Source organism: Mustela lutreola, chromosome 15, assembly GCF_030435805.1.
Source record: "Mustela lutreola isolate mMusLut2 chromosome 15, mMusLut2.pri, whole genome shotgun sequence".
Taxonomy (NCBI): domain Eukaryota; kingdom Metazoa; phylum Chordata; class Mammalia; order Carnivora; family Mustelidae; genus Mustela; species Mustela lutreola.
The window spans coordinates 21,156,685-21,175,369 of record NC_081304.1 but is presented as its reverse complement, the minus strand read 5'-3'; the positions used below and the strand labels follow the sequence as shown (position 1 = coordinate 21,175,369).

The window sequence follows — 18,685 nt, the reverse complement described above, 5'->3', positions numbered from 1 at the left end:
TTCTCTAAAGTAGCCACATAGTACAGATGCATTTATAATTATACTCCAGAGAATTAGTGTATTTCAGTGAAACCAATAACACATTTTTGCAATGTTGTAATTATCTTGGGTTCCTTTTGCCTAATTTCAGATTGGTATGGGTTGGTTTTCCATTCTTTGGGCATTAAGAATCAGAAACACTGATTAATGCCTTAAGGAAAGACCAATTCAGTTTTGACAGATGCCCAGTTCAGAAAACATCCAGAGACTATGGACTCTGAAAAACAATCTGAGGGGTTTGAAGTCATGGCGGGGGGATGGGAGGTTGGGGTACCAGGTGGTGGGTGTTATAGAGGGCATGGATTGCATGGAGCACTGGGTATGGTGAAAAAATAATGAATACTGTTATGCTGAAAATAAATAAATTTAATTAAAAAAAAAGCAATCCTTTCCAAGAAAGTATTAAAACACAGAGACAAAAGACAAATGGGGCATTGCCAATGTGTTAGATAATAATGGAACTACATTACACCATTTTAAGTTTCATAACTGTTAATGGACTCGAGAGAGCTGGATCTAGACTAGCAACAATCCAGTAAGTGTTTGAGTAAATGCCTTTAATGTTCTGGGCCTCAATTTATTTGTCTGTAAAATGGGAGAGTTTGACTAGCCTGTGCTTGTGGTCCCTTAAATTGTGAACAACCTATAATTCTGTATACAGCATTCTGATGAGGCCTTAGCAGATATATGGATTTCTAGCTTCCTTTTCTCCAGCATTCCTCCTGCCCCAGCCCTGGAACAGTGGCACACACTGCTACAGTTTGAGAAAAATGCATATTTTTGAGAGAACAGAGGTGCATAGTCTCTGTGCTTCAGCCCATACTCCACCTCAACATAATACTCAGGATCCTAATATTTGCATTATGGGTCTTGGACAAGTCACTTCCCCTTTTCTGGGCTTAGTGTCTATTTGTAATAAGGGCTCCTCTGGCCCTGAATTCCCTTTTCTAGCTTAAGCTTCCTTTTAGGCCCTTAAGGTTATGTATGTGTGTGAACTAGAATAATTTTTGGTCATCTCACATTCTCAGTGAAGATTTCCAGGCCTCCCCTCCTCTGTGTCTCCCCCCACTTCCTGCTGGCAGAGGTCTGGAAAGCCTCATGAGCCACATCTTGTCCCTAGGTTGCATGGCTGCAAGGTAACAATTCTGCCCAGCATTTGACTGCTGTGGAATAGTTCAAAGCATTAAGGTCCCCTTCTTTCATGGACAGTGCCCTGAGAATCCCTTGCTAGGATGAGACCTTGATATAAAAATGACATGAATATGATGTGATATAAACAGAGACATGATGCCGCTGGCATAGCATTTTATTGGCTACAAAACAGAAATGTAGTGATGGCAATCTGAAGATTGTAGTAGGAAAGTAGAGCTTGAAAATGCTCATGAACACATAATTTGACTCAAAAAGTGCAGCAATATATTAAGATCATTATAGAATATCTGGTGAGATTGTTACAGAGGAAAAAAAAAAAAGCTTCTGAGTTTGATAACTCCAAGGATATATCTTAGGACTCACCCAATCGTGTCTGGGCAAGGATTTCCATTGGAGAAAAGTAGTTCTTACAATAGGCAGAAACTTTTATTGGCCTTAGGCACACTTTTGGATCTCATTCACTTGAGAAAGAATTATTCTTCCGTTGACACTCTCCTGTGTGATGGCCTTGATCTTTGGAGCTGAGGGAAAAAGCAATGAACAGGTCACTGCCATGCTTCTCCCACCATCTGAAATACTCATTTTTAGTTCCCTGCTCTCAGTACCTGAAGCTTCTCTGTCCCTTCCAAAATGATCACTCAGCAATATGGTGGGCTTTGGTGGAGTGAAGAGATCTCACCAAGGAGGGTTTTTCCTCCCACCCTCCAGGAAACGAGGGTGTGTGAATAGTGTTACCTTCTAAAAGCCAAGACCTGCATCCTAGGCTTGCTTGATACAGAATCTAGGCTCTGAGTACCTACTCTTAAAAAGGTCTTCCTGCTTATGGAGGCTTTGTTGCACTTGTATCATAGATTCTGTGAGCTAACAGAGAACTAAATGCCATTCTGGGCACCTCATTTAAACATCTAGAAAACATGAAGAATGGGTGGAGGCCAGGGATGTTTATCATGGTCATTGTTTTTGAAGTTATGGCTTATTTGAATATGTGTTTTGTCGACACACCAGGACACTGATTCAGACCAAAGGGAAGACTTGACATTAAGAAAGATACAGGGAGAACTTTGTTAAAATCAAACTTTCCAACAGTAGATTGGGCCACTCCTTCAAGTAATGGGTTCCCCATTCCTGGACATGTGTAAAGAGAGACTGAAGGACCATTTGTCAATATCTTATAGAGGGGTAGCAGTTAGACAAACTGCCTTTGATGGTGCCTGGAACCCCAATTCTCTGAATCTCTAATGCCTTAGAACATTTTTACCACAAACTAATCAGAAAAGTGCCACTTGTTCCAGCCTGTGGTTTCTTAGAACTTTTCTGTGAGACCTTAAAGAAAATCTCAGAAAGTAGGGTTCCTAGATCAAAGACATTCGGTGACACCAAGTTAAGCAAAGTAAAACTTTTGATGTTTCCTTGTCTTTCCTGTTCCTTTTCTTCCTCACAGCAGTGAGATGGCTGGTCCATCTTTAACTTACTGAAATGCATGACTGTTCATGAAGAGGATGGTAGAACCTAGTATTTCAACCATTTCAGTCCATGGGACACATCTTTTGTAATACACAAAGTCTTATGGAACACTAATGTTCAACAGAATGTAGTTTGGGAAATTATGTGAAATTGTTTTCTTGTAATCTCCTAGGAGTTTAGTAAACAGACTCTATAACTTGACAGAGATCTAATAGTATGAATGATCATTGCTATCTGCTTTACTGCTGGCAGAGAACTTGCATATATATTATTGAAGACAACACTGAGAGCACACTTTTTTCTTTTTTATCTATTTTAAGTTAATTAAAAATTCCTGGACATCTGCAAGTAAAATAAAAATCGAACACGGGATACTTGGGAGTACACTAAGGATTATGAGTACTATAGATGATGTGAGTACTATAGAATGAATAAACATGTTGATTCATTTTTAAAAAGTAGATTCAAACAATGAAAGAAATTTTTCTTACCTTCCACACTTGACTTTGATTCCTCCATTGTCCTATAAAAATGATAAGAGTTACAGCTCATTCTAGTGTTAGCAACAATAATAAAAACTCATTAAGGTGAACTAACCTCATTTGCCTGCTTGTAAATTCATAGCTCTTTAATAAGGATAATTGAGCTGTGTAGTCTCAAGGTCACGAGTTCATGGGAAACCCTTCCTGGATCCAGAAGGAAGTGAGTACCTCCTCCAACTGACCCTGGGGTCAAGGGAAGTCTGTCATACCACCTCCATTATTTCAGCTGGCTCTAGGCTTTGCCTCCACTGGGATCCTTTCCAGGATCTGGGTTTGAAGTCTGGAATCCCTGGGATTTTCAGACTGTTCAGGATTTGGTCTGTCTTTTATTTATGTATTTTTATTTATTTTATTTTATTTTTTAAAGTTTATTTAAACAATCTCTTCACCCAATGTGGGGTTTGACCCTAAGATTAAGAGCCACATGCTCTGCTGATTGAGCCAACCAGGTACCCCTATTTATGTATCTTTTAAAAAACTTTCTAACCCTTTCTCTTGGGTCATAGAATATATGTGCCCCCCTCCCCCCCTTTTTTTTTCTTCCTGGACAAGTTGGTCAGTAATACCAGATTGAAGAATCTAGATTTCTCAATTTCTTAGGACTCTTTTCCTGCTCTCAGGCTAAAATATTTCCTTCTGTTGTTGTTGTTGTGTTTTTGGTGGTGGTGGTGGTGTGTATGTGTTTAGCCAAAATTGTGTGCATTTCTTGTGGGAAACACCATAGCCAAACCTTCCTAGTTGTTTCTTTCTAGAGATTTTATTATATTAATTTTCACTATTGACCTCAAATCTTAGTGCTGTGGGAATAACAATTGATTAATTCATACTTGCTACTTAATGAAATTTAACCTGATCTAAATGTCTGGAAGAAATTCAACATAAACCTTTCTTTCTCTAGAATGAGGATTGCTAACAGAACCCTGGGGTATATGAATGCACCCACAAAAACTTGATGCTCTTCCTCCCCTGCCAGCTTTTGCCTTACCCCTCACTCTTTCCCTCCAGGAGCTGGTGGTAGGTGGCAATTTCCTTCTCTAGGTGGGTCTTGATGCCCAGGAGGACCTTGTATTCATTGTGCTGACGCTCCAGGTCATGGCGGAGCTGCATCAGTTCTTCCTCATAGTGGGAGATGACCCGTTGCATGTCCTGGAGCTGGCAGGAGTACCGAGACTGGGTCTCTGATAACATGTTCTCTAAAGCAGATTTCTGAAAGAGGAAACGATGTTTCTTCTATTAATTGACTGATGGCTTGATTGCTTCAAAATGTGGGCTTGTTGAGTAGTTACAATACACCAATCACTCTGCTAGGTGTCTTGGCGGCTCCTGGGAGGCAAAGGTGAGCAGCTGGCTGACTTACAGGTTTGGGGGGGGGGTGACAAGTGGACCAGAGTCAGGACTTTTGAAGCCCATTTTCTGGGCATATCTTTGTGTTGGGGGAACTCTTGGCAACTTTGTTACATTCCTGCAGTGTTTGTTGTATATGCTACTCATTTGGGATTGGGTGTGTACTGCCTTGCCCTGATCTGTTCCTCACCTCCTCATGCTTACATTTTGTCTGTACCCAGATGGAAAACTGCTGGGTGAAACAATAGCTGAACTGCTGTCTCTTTATATATTCAGAGTAGGGTCTCAAGTAGGAGTGCCGGATAAAAGAGCGCCTTGTTAAATTTGAATTTCAAATGAGCAATGAGTAATTTTTTAGTACAAGTATGTCCTAAAAATTGCCTCAGTATTGCATGGGACATACTTATAGTAAAAAACAAAAACAAAAACAAATGAACAGCAACAACAACAACAAAAACCTTTGTTTTGTATCTGAAATTCAGATTTTACTGGATGGCCTATATTTTAATTTGGTCAATCTGGCAACCAAGCAATACTTGTTCATTATGGCAATGGTGACAGCTTGTCATTACTGAGGAAATACTAAAAGCTGCACAGTGAAGTTGCTGCACTAGGGTACAGAGAACTGAGTTCAAGTCCCTGTTCTGTTTGGATTTCCCACCTGCTTTTCTGGCGCACGTAATTTTAATCTTCAGAGAAACTCGTAACTGTGCTGGGTGCTCTCCCTTGATGATGGCTTTTGACTTTCACGGGGCACTTCATGTTGCCTGGCCTGCGTTCATTACTCTCCTGTTCTCCCAGAGGGCTATACTGCATTCCTTCTCCTCTGTCCTCAGACACCCTTTTCCCTCCCCCTTTTCTAATAAGCCCATGGCCTTGCTTCCTGCCTTACGGAGGAAATCAAAGCCATCAGGAGACAATTCCCACAAGCTCCCACCATTAATTCCACCCACATACGTGAACCTGGGTCCAGGTTCTTGTTTCCCTCCTGTTCCTGTGCATGAGCTGTCTGTGCTCCAGTCATTTTAGCAACTGCGCGCCTTCTCGCATCATTCATATTTTCCTCTATACCAGATTCTTCCCATCGACTTTCAAATGGAATAATTTCTCCCACTTTAAAATTTTCCTCTCTTGAATCCATATCCACCTTCAGTTGTCATCCAGTTTCTCTGCTCTCCTTCACCTACAGCAAAGCTCCTCAAAGAGTTGTCCATACCTGCTGTTCCAAAGTCCTCTGGACCTCCCTCCAGGGGCCAAGATACACAGCCTCCCCTTCCCTTCCCTCTTCTGATCTTTCTTCTCTTTGTACGCTCTCTACAGAAACATTGGCTTCCCTGCTCTTCCTCCAACCCGTCTGAAACACCCATGCCTCAGGGCTTTTGCCTTTGTTGTTCCTTCCCCCTGGAATCCCCTCTCTGTAGCCACAGAATGCACTTCTTTACCACTTCTAGGTTTTTTGCTCAACTGTCACCTCAACAGTAAAAACCTTTTCTGACCACCATGTTTAAAATGCAGCTCTGCACTCCAGCATGCCTGACTTCCCCATTCCATGCTCCATTTCTTGGTAGCCGTTTTCTCCAACTCACACATTATATATTTTGATGATCTGTCATCCACACTAGAATGTAAATTCCCTTATGATAAAATCCTTAGTACTTAGAATCATGTCAGATAGTAGAATGCATGAAAATGAATGTCAATGTCTTGCTGACCTCACAGGGTTGTTGTGAAATACTGTATGTCCAAATGTTTTGAAAACTATAAAACACTGTAATTATTTCTGTGCTCATTATTACCACCTTGACAGTGTACATTTTAAATGTCTGTTCACTATCACTTATTCTTAAAGCATAACAGTAATTTATCTTGTGTACCTGGCAACAGAATGAACCAATTACTTCTCCTCAAGATCAAGGTCAGAGTAGCACTTGGAAATAATACTGATGAATGACTAGAAGATTCAGATAGGCTACAAAGGGAATCAAATCATAGATTTGAATCATAGATTTGATTTAATGAATTTTGAGTGCTTGTGACACTCATTCAGAGCATTTTACTAAAAACCATGAAAAGTACAGAAATGACTTAGATATAAGAAGTTATAATTTGGGGCTCCTGGGTGGCTCAGTGGGTTAAAGCCTCTGCCTTTGGCTCAGGTTATGATCTCAGGGTCCTGAGATCAAGCCCCGCATCGGGCTTTCTGCTCAGCGGGGAGCCTGCTTCCTCCTCTCTCTCTCTCTGCCTGCTTCTCTGCCTACTTGTGCCTACTGTTAAATAAATAAATAAATAAATAAATAAATAAATAAACCAAAACCAAAAAACTATGTCTTAGGGATGCCTTGGTGGCTCAGTTGATTAAGCATCTGTCTTCGGCTCAGGTCATGATCTCAGAGTCCTGGGATTGAGCCCCGCATTAGGCTCTCTGCTCAGCAGGGAGCCTGCTTCTTCTTCTCTCTCTCTGCCTACCCCTTGCCTACTTGTGATCTCTGCCTGTCAAATAAATAAATAAAATCTTTTAGTAAAAGAATTTATAATTTACTGGGTAATAAGACATCTACATGATGGACAGAGCAGTACTTTGGAGTCAGCCTGGCCTGGATTTGCCACCAATTCAGGTTGACACCAGAATTTTTTTGTATTGGGGTTTCAGGGGGAAGCCTGGTTGTAAGTGGGGAGAGCACTATTAGAGATTATGAGGGCCTACTAGACCCTCATACCTTTCCCTAAACACCAGGTGGCTTTGCCACTGGCCACTCACTATCTGTGTGACCTTGACCAAATTTATTTAACTGTCTGGAGCTTTGGTTTCCTCATCCCTAAAATGAGAACATGAAGACCTACCTGGAAAGGCTAAAGTGAGGTTTGATGGCAGTTAACATTAATGAACCCCCTGGCACACAATGTGGCACATTGTGGACACCTCAATAAATGACAGCACTTATTATCTTTCTCACCATGAACAGTTTGGATGAGAAGTGGGAACTCCCAAGGGAGTTGGGGAGAGGAGCCCAGGAGAGAGGTCAAGAGAGGCTTCATGGAGGAGGTGGTACCTGACCCTAGCTCAGGCTCACCCTGTTGTGCTGTGCCTGCAGGTCTATCTCCAGGGCCTGGAAAGTGCGCTTCAGCTCATGGATGTCACTTTGGCTGCTCTGCACAGCTGCTGGGCTGGCCACCTCCTGGGCCATGGTGGCTGACTAGGAGACCAAACAGAGGAGAGAGGCATTGGCATTGGGACTACATGGCAATGGAACCTTTGGGAAGTTTGAACTCCTTTCCTTTACCTGCTCTTTATACCAAGCGTCCAGGTCTTGATGCTTCTTCTTTATTATATACTCATATTCCTGCCTCATATCCTCCAGGACCTTGATCAGATCTTCTCCTGGGGTTGTATCCACCTTCACACTGACCTTGAAGTCATTTGGTACATGATGTTCCTCCATTTCCTGTTTAATAACAGAAAGAAAATGAATTGGCTGTGATAATCAGAAGGCCAGAGATGTGTTGATTGGCAGCGGTTAACAGATCTTTTAAAAATTCAGCTTTTGTCGTTGTTTTTCTTTTACTGGTGTGGTTTGGTTTCTCAGTTATTTGTTGATGGCAAAACACTGTATTTTTTTTTCTGTTATAAGTTTACAAAGTAAAAAAAAAAAAAAAAAATAGCACTAGATAGGTAACCAAATGACCTCTGTGATTATTGACTTAATCCCTGGTTGAAAATGTTTCACAAAGAATCATGCTTCCATAGCATGTAAAGTACCCAGCACATGTTCATGGGTGAAGTGGTGGCATAATTCAACTGTTGAACATTTCAGGTTAGAGGCTAAAGATTTTGGGAGGCAGTTCAGCAACCCAAAGCCAAAAAGTATAAAGACTTTTAATACCTTGTCAATGCATTATGACTCTATAGGGCTGACACCCATAGGATGTCATGAAAATCAAGAGGGGCACCTGGGTGACTCAGTTGGTTAAGTGTCTGCCTTTGGCTCAGGTCATGCTCCTGGGGACCTGGGATTGAGCCCCAAGTCGGGATGGGGAGGGTGGACCCTGCTCAGCAGGGAGTCTGCTTCTCCCTCTCCTTCCTGCTCATGCTCTCTCTCTCTGTCTCTGTCACTATCTGTTTCTCTCTTTCTCAAATAAAATCTTAAAAAAAAAAGAAAATCAAGAAACCATAGGAAAAGTTTAATTAATAATCACTGTCTTACCAACTGTTTAGAATTGAAATTCTTTGATGTTCTTAAGCAATTTTATTTGCCTAAAACAGGGATTGCTTTTCTCTTACTGTGTCAGAGTTTCAGGGAATTTAGATTGATGGTACCTTTTTCAAAGTCAGTTAAATGCTTATGGAGATTAATGTTCTTCTTCTCCTTCTCCTCCTCTCCCTCCTCCTCTTACCCCTCCTCCTCCTCCTCCTTCTTCCGTTTTAAGATTCATTTTTGCCACTAGTTTTATTTACCTTGGTTAGTGGCAAATTCTCTTTATTCTACTGTCTCCCAATTTACTGCACATTGGGTCAATGAAGGAAGTTCAATCCCATGCATTTATTCTTGCAGTATCGTATTCATAAACTAGTCTAGGTAAACATTGTTTATTAGCAAAATTGTTGACTGATTCATCATTAATTTTGATCATATTTTGGCTATTGGATTTGACACTGTATAGATAACCTTGAAGATGGAAAAATTAGATGTTTATATGATTCCTTATAATTACTTAGGTTAAAGGAAACTAAGACTGACATTTAGAAGGTTGTTTCTTCTGGGCTATTGAATCATCTGAAGGTACAGATTAAGAGCTGTGCTGGTTACCAGGAGCTCCTGAGGAGTCCTACCTGTTCATGTCGCTTCTTCATAAGGATGAGCTCTTTCCTCATCCCTTCAACCTCCTGTTCCAGGTCTGTTGTGACAATGGTCAGATCATCTAAGGTCTTTCGGAGACCTTCAACTTCAGTTTCCAGGTCTTTCTTGAAGGAGTGTTCATTTTCATACCTTTGGTTGGAAGGAAGAGAAGAATACACCTGTTGTTGGAAGGCCATGGCCTTGTAAGGATTCACCTTACTTTAGAGGTGAATTTTGTACTTTTTAGGTTAGGAGCAAATGAACACATCATGAATCCTTCATATGTCTGTTTCACGCAAGTTTTTCTGATGGTGACTCAATGTTGTTGTTATTTTTGATTAGAGAGGATTGTTGACTAATAAACAGTCATAAGCCCATTGCTTAGACTTACTAACTGTTAAAATTTTGCTTCATCTCTATTTTGTATTTTAAACTAAATTATAGACATTATGATATTTCCCCCCTAAATACTTAGGATACATCGTTAAAAAAAAAAAGCATTTTTGTTAAGAGTGAAGCAAAATGGGGGCACCTGGGTGGCTCAGTTGGTTAAGCATCTGACTCTTCGTTTTGGCTTGGGTCATGATCTCAGGGTCCTGAGACCAAGCCCCATGTTGGGCTCTGTGCTCACTGTGGAGTCTACTTAAGATTCTTACTTTTCCTCTCCCTCTGAATTTCCCTGCCACATGCTCTCTCTCTCTCTCAAATAAGTAAATAAATCTTTTTTTTTTCCTTGACATGAAGTATCTTTTTTATTAGACCTTTAATTTCTTCTTTTTAGTTTTTTTAAATTTTTTATTTTTTATAAACATATATTTTTATCCCCAGGGGTACAGGTCTGTGAATCGCCAGGTTTCCACACTTCACAGCACTCACCAAAGCACATACCCTCCCCAATGTCCATAACCCCACCCCCCTTCTCGTAACCCCCCTCCCCCCAGCAACCCTCAGTTTGTTTTGTGAGATTAAGAGTCAGTCAAATAAGTAAATAAATCTTAAAGAAAAAAAAGAGAAGCAAAATGTTAACAGCTGTTAAATCTAAGTGATGGACATACTTTTTTTTTTTTTTTTTTTTTTTCCAAAGATTTATTTATTTATTTATTTGACACAGAGAGATTACAAGTAGGCAGAGAGGCAGGCAGAGAGAGAGAGGAGGAAGCAGGCTCCCTGCCGAGCAGAGAGCCCGATGCGGGACTCGATCCCAGGACCCTGAGATCATGACCTGAGCCGAAGGCAGCGGCTTAACCCACTGAGCCACCCAGGCGCCCGATGGACATACTTTTAACTATGGAGAACAAACTGATGGTTACCTGAGGGGAAATGGGTAGGGGGACGGGGGAAAGAGGTGATGGGGATTAAGGAGTGTACTTGTGATGAGCACTGGGTAATGTATGCAAGTGCTGAATCACTATATTATACACCTGATAGGTGTAACAACACACAAATAATAATACTGTATGTTAACTACTGGAATTAAAATAAAATAAAAAAAATAAAAACAGGAGTTTTCTAAATAAGCATAATAACATTATCACCCTTAGCGAGCTGATAATAACTCTTTAAAATCATCTAATGCTTGATTCATATTCAAATAAGGTGTATTTGTATTTTATATCCAGTTTGTTTAAAGTAGGCTCCAGTCAAGTATTTGTTCATGTTATGCCTTTTGATTATATTTGTGAATCATGAGAGACTATGGACTCTGAAAAACAATCTGAGGGGTTTGAAGTGGGGGGAGGGTGGGAGGTTGGGGTACCAGGTGGTGGATTGAATGGAGCACTGGGTGTGGTGAAAAAATAATGAATACTGTTATGCTGAAAATAAATAAATTTAATTAAAAAAAGATATTATATGTGGCTAATGGTGAAATAAATTTTCCTTTGGCAAAATAAAAACAAGAGGAACCTCCAAAACAAAGCAAAAGAAAAACAGCAAATGAAAACTGCCCACAATGGGGTGAGGAAGCAACTTACTTGAGGCCAAAGTCATCCACCGCCATCCTGGCATTGTCAATGAGAAGAATGATCTGAGCATTGGTCATCTTACCATCCATGATCTGTAATACACCCATTAAGAGTCATTTAAGTCAGACACACTCCCATGGGAGAGCTGCATTTCCAAAGACTAAATTTCCTGGGTATATGACTTGTTAGCATAGATGACTTCTTTTCTGGCAGTGGAACAACAAATAATCAAATCAGTAAATGCCGAGCACTTACTAGGTACAAAGCATCAGAATGGTTTTTAAAGTAAGAACGTGGTCTGCAGCCACTTCACTGTCTTTCTTCACACTCAGTTTGACAGGCTAGGATTGATGGCGATGCTGAAAGAATGACATTGGAAGAGGAAAGAGAATCATCGTTCAAAGGGCCTCCTGGCTTTCTAGCGCTGCGAACATATCTTACTGTTTTGTTTCAGCTCACCCACGTCTGATGATGTTAGAAGAGTTTTAAGTTCTAGTTCTATTTTTATTGTGACTATTAGTTTGGCTCCCTTCAAGTGCAATAGTTATTTTAGATGAACATAATTCTTCCCTGTGGTAGCATTCATGTTTCTGATCAGTGATACTGAGCAAAGTATCAAAATATCACTGATACTAGTTCATCAAACTGATTTTAAATGAATTTTATAAGAGTCATCACATGCCATAATTATTTTTTGTCCACAGTGACTATAGCCATTCACATAACTTGTAGGTATGTGTAAGTGTTTGTAAATTATTCCATGATGAGAATGCCCCAACTGTGGCTATTGAAATATTAAGGGAAGTAACTTTTTGGCAGCTTAGTAAACTTTAACTGTGATAAAGCCTCTGGTTAAGACTTTTACTAGATGTTTATGTGTTTTTTAACCTTAACATGAAAACTACTATTGGAAGTTTCTACTTGAGCAGTTGTGTTTACGTACATGATTTGTTAATTCTTCTAGGTAGTAGTAACCAGAGTAGTGTTCATTTGATATATGTCCCTGTCTTCAGGAAAATTAGATGGAAGATGTCTCAACATCAAAAGTATAATACTACTTATTTTTGTGCCAAGTATTGTGCTGAACCAGGAACTGGGGATTTTTCTTCTTTACTTCCTGTTACTGGCCATTGGCATGAACTTGGGTCAGTCACCCTATTTCCTGGGTTTCGATTTCATCATCTGTTAAGTAAGGAGTTTGTAGTAGAAACTACTAGAGGTCCTAGCTCTAAACTTCATGATTTAGCTGGAGGCAGAGAATCCTGTGACATTGCCATACATTTGAACAGATAATTCCTTTATTTGGAAAAGATTTCCTTAGCGCATATTTATAGCTCAATACAAAGGCACCGTTTCAAGATCTGCACCCATTCAAAGCTTCCCTGATTACTTGGAATCTGGTATCATGAATGCAGGATTCAGAGGTGGTAGTAACTCTGGGTCTGGAACCCAAAAGGCAGAGCCTGGGGTCCTGCTCTTGTACCTACTAGCGGAGTGAACTTGTTGAGTCTCAGTTTCTTCATCCATAAAATGGCAATAGTAATAATAATAGTAGCCACTTCATCAGAGAATTATGAGAATTATATGAGAAGAGGTTAAACACAATAACATCGTAACATATTTAGCATATTCTGGGCACACTGTAGACACTCAGAAGAATTAGTTGAAACTATATTAATTTGGAAAACTGTAGAGTACTTAATTTTCTTTTTTTTAAAAAAAGATTTTATTTATTTATTTGACAGAGATCACAAGTAGGCAGAGAGGCAGGCAGAGAGAAAGGAAGGGAAGCAGGCTTCCTTCTGAGCAGAGAGCCCAATGCGGGACTCAATCCGAGGACCCTGGAATCACGACCTGAGCAGAAGGCAGAGGCTTTAACCCTCTGAGCCACCCAGGTGCCCCCTTAATTTTCTTTTATAAGAACTTTTGAGAAGATATACAGATGGCCAAAAGGCACATGAAAAGATGCTCAGCATCACTCATCATCTGGAAACTGCAAATGAAAATCACAATAAGGTAACACCTCACACAAGTCAGAATTGGCTAGTAGCAAAAAGATAAGATATAGTAAGTGTTGGAGAGGATATGGGGAAGAGGGAAGCCTTATACATTGTTGATGGGAAGGTGAATTGGTACAGCTACTGTGGAAAAACAGTATGGAGGCTTCTCAAAAAATTAGAAATAGAACTGCCAAATGACTCAATAATTCCACTTCTGGGTATTTACCTGAAGAAAGACCCTCACCAATTTGAAAGCATGTATGCACCCCTGTGGTCATTGCAGCATTATTGATAGGAGCCAAGATAGGGAACCAACTTAAGTGTCCATCAATAGATGAATGGATACAAAAGATGTGAGAGATATATATGTATACATACATACATACATACATACACACATAATGGAATACTACTACCAAACCATTAAAAAAAAAATTCTAGGGGCACCTGGGTGGCTCAGTGGGTTAAGCTTATGACTTTGGCTCAGGTCATGATCTCAGTGTCCTGGGATCGAGCCCCGCATCGGGCTCTCTGCTCAGTGGGGAGCCTGCTTCCCTTCTTCTCTCTCTGCCTGCCTCTCTGCCTACTTGTGATCTCTGTCTGTCAAATATATAAATAAAATCTTTAAAAAAAAATTCTACCATTTTCAACCACATGGATGGGCCTAGGGGATATATACTGGTTGAAATAAGTCAGAAAAATACCACAGAGACAAGAAATAAGTCAAAAAGACAAATATTATATGATTTCACTTATATATGGAATTCTAACAAACAGACAGAAATGAACTAATAAATGCAAGGAACAAACCGGCGGTTGCCAGAGGATGAGGGGAGGGAAGTGGGTGAAATAGGAAAATGGGATCAAGAGATGCAAACTTCCAGTTACAAAATAAATGAGGCATGGGAATAAAAAGTACAGTGGGGGGTGGGAGATTGGGGGAGCCAGGTGGTGGGGATTATGGAAGGCACGTATGCATGGAGCACTGGGGGTGGTGCATAAACAATGAATTCTGTTACGCCGAAAAGAAATAAATATAAATAAATAAAAAAACAAACAAACAGTGTAGGGAATATAGTAAAAAAAAAAAAAAAAAAAAAAAGAAGGTAAAAAGCCAGCACTTTTGTAATTAGAGCCAATGTCTGTACTCGATAAAACCCAGATTCTGTATGTTGAGAGACATCCTCAAACTTCTGCTCTTCGTGGTGGGAGAAAACCAGGTTGCTACCCTGCTCCACTCCTTTCATCCTTTGGTGGATTCCAAAAGGTACTATGACTACTTCCTTTGCTCTAAAAAAGGATTCTGTGGATACTTCTTTGTCTCCCCACTCCAGTGCTGCTTAGGGACTTTCATACCAATGCTTTTCCCTTCCAGGCTCTTTATTCGTTCCGTTATCTAAGCAGCTCCATCCTCAAAAGCTTGGGGACCCTGCGTGCTGAGTTTTTGACTGACATCTAGAGAAACCAAACAGTATTCCCTCTGTGGAATCAGAAAAATAAAAAATACAATCTGTGGGCCTATTTGGCTTTTCTGAGTTAAATTGGTAATTTATCTGTTGTAAAACCCACATCGAGATTCTGATGCTAGGGTGCCTGGGTAGCTCAGTGGTTAAGTGTCTGCCTTCAGCTCAGGTTATGATCCTAGGACCCTGGGATCGAGCCCCGCATCATGCTCCCTGCTCTGCGGGGAGCCTGCTTCTCCTTCTCCCACTCCCTCTGGTGGGTTCCCTCTCTCACGCTCTCTGTCTGTCAAATAAATAAGTAAAATCTTTAAAAAAAAAAGTGAATCTGATTCCCTCAGTCAGCGTTCTTCTCAGAGCACATGAATGGTGAATTCTGAAATGCATTTGATACAGAGCATATTTAAAAACCAAAATTATTTCCCCTGTTCAGGCTTACCTGATGCAATATTATGATACAGCCACTCTTTCAGAGACATCCTTCACAGTAATGAATGGATGATGAGGATGGGTTGAGAAATAATTTGTGAAGCATAGGTTTTGCATTGTGTGTTGTAATTAATCACCTGAATTTTCCCTCAAGGCTCTGAGTTCATTCTTTTAAAACACTTGAGTTGGGGTATTGTATAGCATTGTTGCTCCAGGGTGTGTAATCTTGTTCCAGGAAGAAGATAATAGAACTTTTTAATCATAAACCACAGTGCCAAAATATAGTACTATTGAGAGCCATTTTAAAATACACATATCCTTATGATGAAGTCCAACTTGGTGTTTCAAAAGGATTGGATTAATTTTTGAACTCATTTTCTTAAAGACTTTTTGAGTAAAACTTAAGATCCCTACAGTGGAGTTGGAAGAACACTGTATCTACTGATAGCATTTCATCAAGGCCTGGGAAGGGGTCAGTCCCTGCTTGTTGTGGGGGGTTGTACTCTTGTGTCTCTGTTTTCTTGCCTGTGGGGGAGGTCAGGACAGATAGTACAACCTCAACTTCAAAGAACTGTTTTCTTCAAACATGAAAAGAATACAACTAAATAAGTAATCCAGAAATGAGTGGAATTCAAACCTGAATTTAATATATAGCCCAGAATTTAAAGTCAGAACCCAGAATCCCAGGCTTAGAGAGTGGGCTTAGAGAGTAGGCTTAGAGAGTGGGCAAGCCACCCATTCCTTGGCATTGCCCCCTGCTCACTTCACTCAGTTCTGTTCCAAAGAATTTGGGCAACCACTCAGTCTCAGTCTCCTCATCTATAAATTTGGGGTAAGAATACTTGCTTCACAGAATGAGATAATGTATATGAAATGTGTGTCGTCTGATTAGCAATGCAACTGTAATGCAGTATTTCTACAAGCAGTACCATTTTTGTAGGACGTAGGCTAGTGAGCACCATGTTGTGTGGAAATTGTCAGGCCTTTAGAAACACATCTGAGTTAGAATCCCATGTCCGCCTCTTGCTGGTGGCTTTTGGTGACTACCTCACCTCTCTGAGCTTCTGTCTCTTTACAGGGTCATTGTAAGAATTGAATCAGGTAACGTTGAATGTTTCCATCAGCGCAGAAAGCTTTCTGCTTTCAGCTAATGTGTATTAAAAAATCCTACATGAAGGCTGGCATACAATAAGGGCTTAATAAATGTTTTCCTTCCTCTTCCCTTTTTTCTGCTGTCAGTTAGTGAATTGTTTGACCAGGTCTGACCTCATGTTTCTTTCGGGAGTTAGGTTCTCAGCTGTCCATCTGCAAAAATCTTCTATTCTCTCCGTTCTAACACAAAAGCAACTTTATTAATGAAAAAAAATATGATGTGGTTTGTTGAGTCACCTTGTTTTTTCCATAAAGACAACCATGTACTATATAGTTAGGGTAATTATGCAGTCAGTTATTAGGTTGATTATTCAATAATTAGGGTTCATTATGAGGACAGATTTATATTATCTTGATTGGTCTTTCCTACATTCAAGCAAGGACGACTAAGGGTTGAGAAATCATACTGTATAAATATTGGAAACCTGTGATGCCCTTTCGAGGATGGGTAAAATCGTGATCTTACAGGGAATTTTCTGGGACCACTTTACATAAGAGGGAAGCTATATAGCTTTAAAAAATAATTTATGAACCGACTGGATTCCCTCCACTTCTAATCAGTGTTGTGAGGTGTTCCAGAAGGTATAAGCTCAGATTTTTTTCTTTTTTTAATTGTTTGGTTGAAAATTTTTTTTGTTTTAAAGAAGTCTCTATAACCCATCCCAACTCCAAGATTCCAAAAATTGTGCCCATTTTATTTTTTTTTCCTAGCAATATGCCTTTTTAGAATTGGGAGCAGCAGAACTTAGAACTTCTAGCAGCCCTCAAGAGGAAACACCCAGGAATGTCAACACATGTATCTGTTAGTGAAGTGACAGCCTTTAGGTATGATCTCCAGAATCGTGAACTTGGCCTTTCTTTCTGTGGGTAATCACGCTTTTGCCAGGACTTTTGAGATGGAGCAGAACTGAAGTAATGAGAAAGCAAACGCTCTCTTGTGCCTCTTATGCCTCTTGTGCCCTGAGCATGAGGGATGAATATTGGCCCTTATTGTTACTGTAACATTCCTGTATCACAAGTGACACCAGACAGCACCTGGTTGCCTTACATTTTTTGGATTTTCCATAAAATTTATGTATAGAGGACAAAATACACAACACAGGCTTTCCCAAGTCCAAAAGGTATAACAAGAAAATATCCTCCAATCCCTTTGTTTATAATTACTTTCAGTTCTTTTGCCATTTTTCCTGGAAATTGTCTTTTGTACTGATTTCTCCTCCCATGACTGGAAATGCAGCCCCCTCTTGAGTTCCAGTGTCGCCCATGATCTTACCTGCTCCTGCAGGTGGCTGATGTTTTCCTCATACTTGGAGTAATTTTGCTTACTGCCAGGATCTCTCTGCTCATGCCACTTCAGGATACGACGTTCGAGCTTCTCATTGGCCTCCTCCAGGGCACGCACCTTGTCCAGGTAGGAAGCCAGGCGATCATTGAGGTTCTGCATCACCTCCTTCCCACTTGCAGCAGGGAGGGAATTGCCTCTTCTAGATCCCCAAGGGCCTCCAGGAGGCAGGCACCTTGGTGAGCTGAAGGAAAGGGAGATGCGGACACCCCCGGCGCCCCCATGGACACTGGGAGCCCGAGGGAACTTCCCCAGCTGGCCCCAGCTGCCTCCCGTGCCACGGAGGGAGCCAGAAGGGGACTGGCTGAAGCTGTGGCTGGAGTTCATGGTCCCATCTGTGTTTGGTGCAGGGCTGGGTTCTGCTCCGCTCCCTGGCCCTGCAGAACTGAGCCGCCCCAAACTGCCCTGGATGGTTTTATGCGCTTCACTGTGGGAGTTCCCTTCCCTGACAACTGCACCAACAAGATCGTATCATTGTGCAACAGGTGTTTCCTCTTGGTCAATCCCTAAGTGCCCTTGGGCCTTCACACACACTGTTGTTGTTTAGAGCCACATCAATACACCAGTTTGTTTCTCCCTTCTTGTTGTAACCGGGAGGTGCGGCCCACCGCATGAGGTGGGTATTAGTCTCAGGTGTCTTTCTAATCTTTCTGTGGGATTTTTTTCTTTGGCCATTTATCTGAAAAGGATCAGACTGAAGTTGACAAAAGGCTATTTGGTGTGGTACAGATTTCCTTTTGAAAAGTAGACCTTAAGCGCACAGACACACACGCCTTCCCCAGCCCCAAACACACCCCAGCTCTAAAGTGAGGGTGGGAGGGACTCCCAGGCGAAGAGCCAGATCAGAATCTCAGGTTCTAGAATAAAAATACTCATGCTGAGGAGATGGAGAATGGTCTGAACATCTGATGCCTTTGTGGCAGTTACTGTTTGATGGAAAGTAATTTCAAAGGATCGTTCTT

At 40.8% G+C, this 18,685-nt stretch overlaps 1 protein-coding gene and 1 long non-coding RNA gene across 7 annotated transcripts in view; one reads left to right on the top strand and one right to left on the bottom strand.

Moving 5' to 3' along the window:
• LOC131815872 (uncharacterized) overlaps positions 1-18,685 on the top strand; it is a 150,291-nt gene that overhangs the window by 91,574 nt on the left and 40,032 nt on the right. The gene's annotated exons all lie outside the window — the stretch shown is intronic.
• KRT23 (keratin 23) lies at positions 1,328-18,112 on the bottom strand. The gene is made up of 8 exons (XM_059147937.1): positions 17,655-18,112; positions 11,350-11,432; positions 9,370-9,526; positions 7,823-7,984; positions 7,613-7,735; positions 4,183-4,403; positions 3,147-3,178; positions 1,328-1,712 (listed from the first exon to the last, which is right to left on the bottom strand). The coding sequence occupies exons 1-8, from the start codon at positions 18,048-18,050 to the stop codon at positions 1,627-1,629; spliced, it is 1,260 nt and encodes a 419-aa protein (XP_059003920.1). The 5' UTR covers positions 18,051-18,112; the 3' UTR covers positions 1,328-1,626.

Excerpts from the sequence above, each read along its gene's own strand:
- KRT23 (XM_059147937.1), bottom strand. The coding sequence starts at position 18,050 with ATGAACTCCAGCCACAGCTTCAGCCAGTCCCCTTCTGGCTCCCTCCGT. Across the intron at positions 4,404-7,612 it reads TGCAGGCACAGCACAACAGG|AAATCTGCTTTAGAGAACAT; the intron begins GTGAGCCTGAGC and ends TTCCTCTTTCAG. Across the intron at positions 1,713-3,146 it reads ATCAAAGTCAAGTGTGGAAG|CTCCAAAGATCAAGGCCATC; the intron begins GTAAGAAAAATT and ends TTTTTCCCTCAG.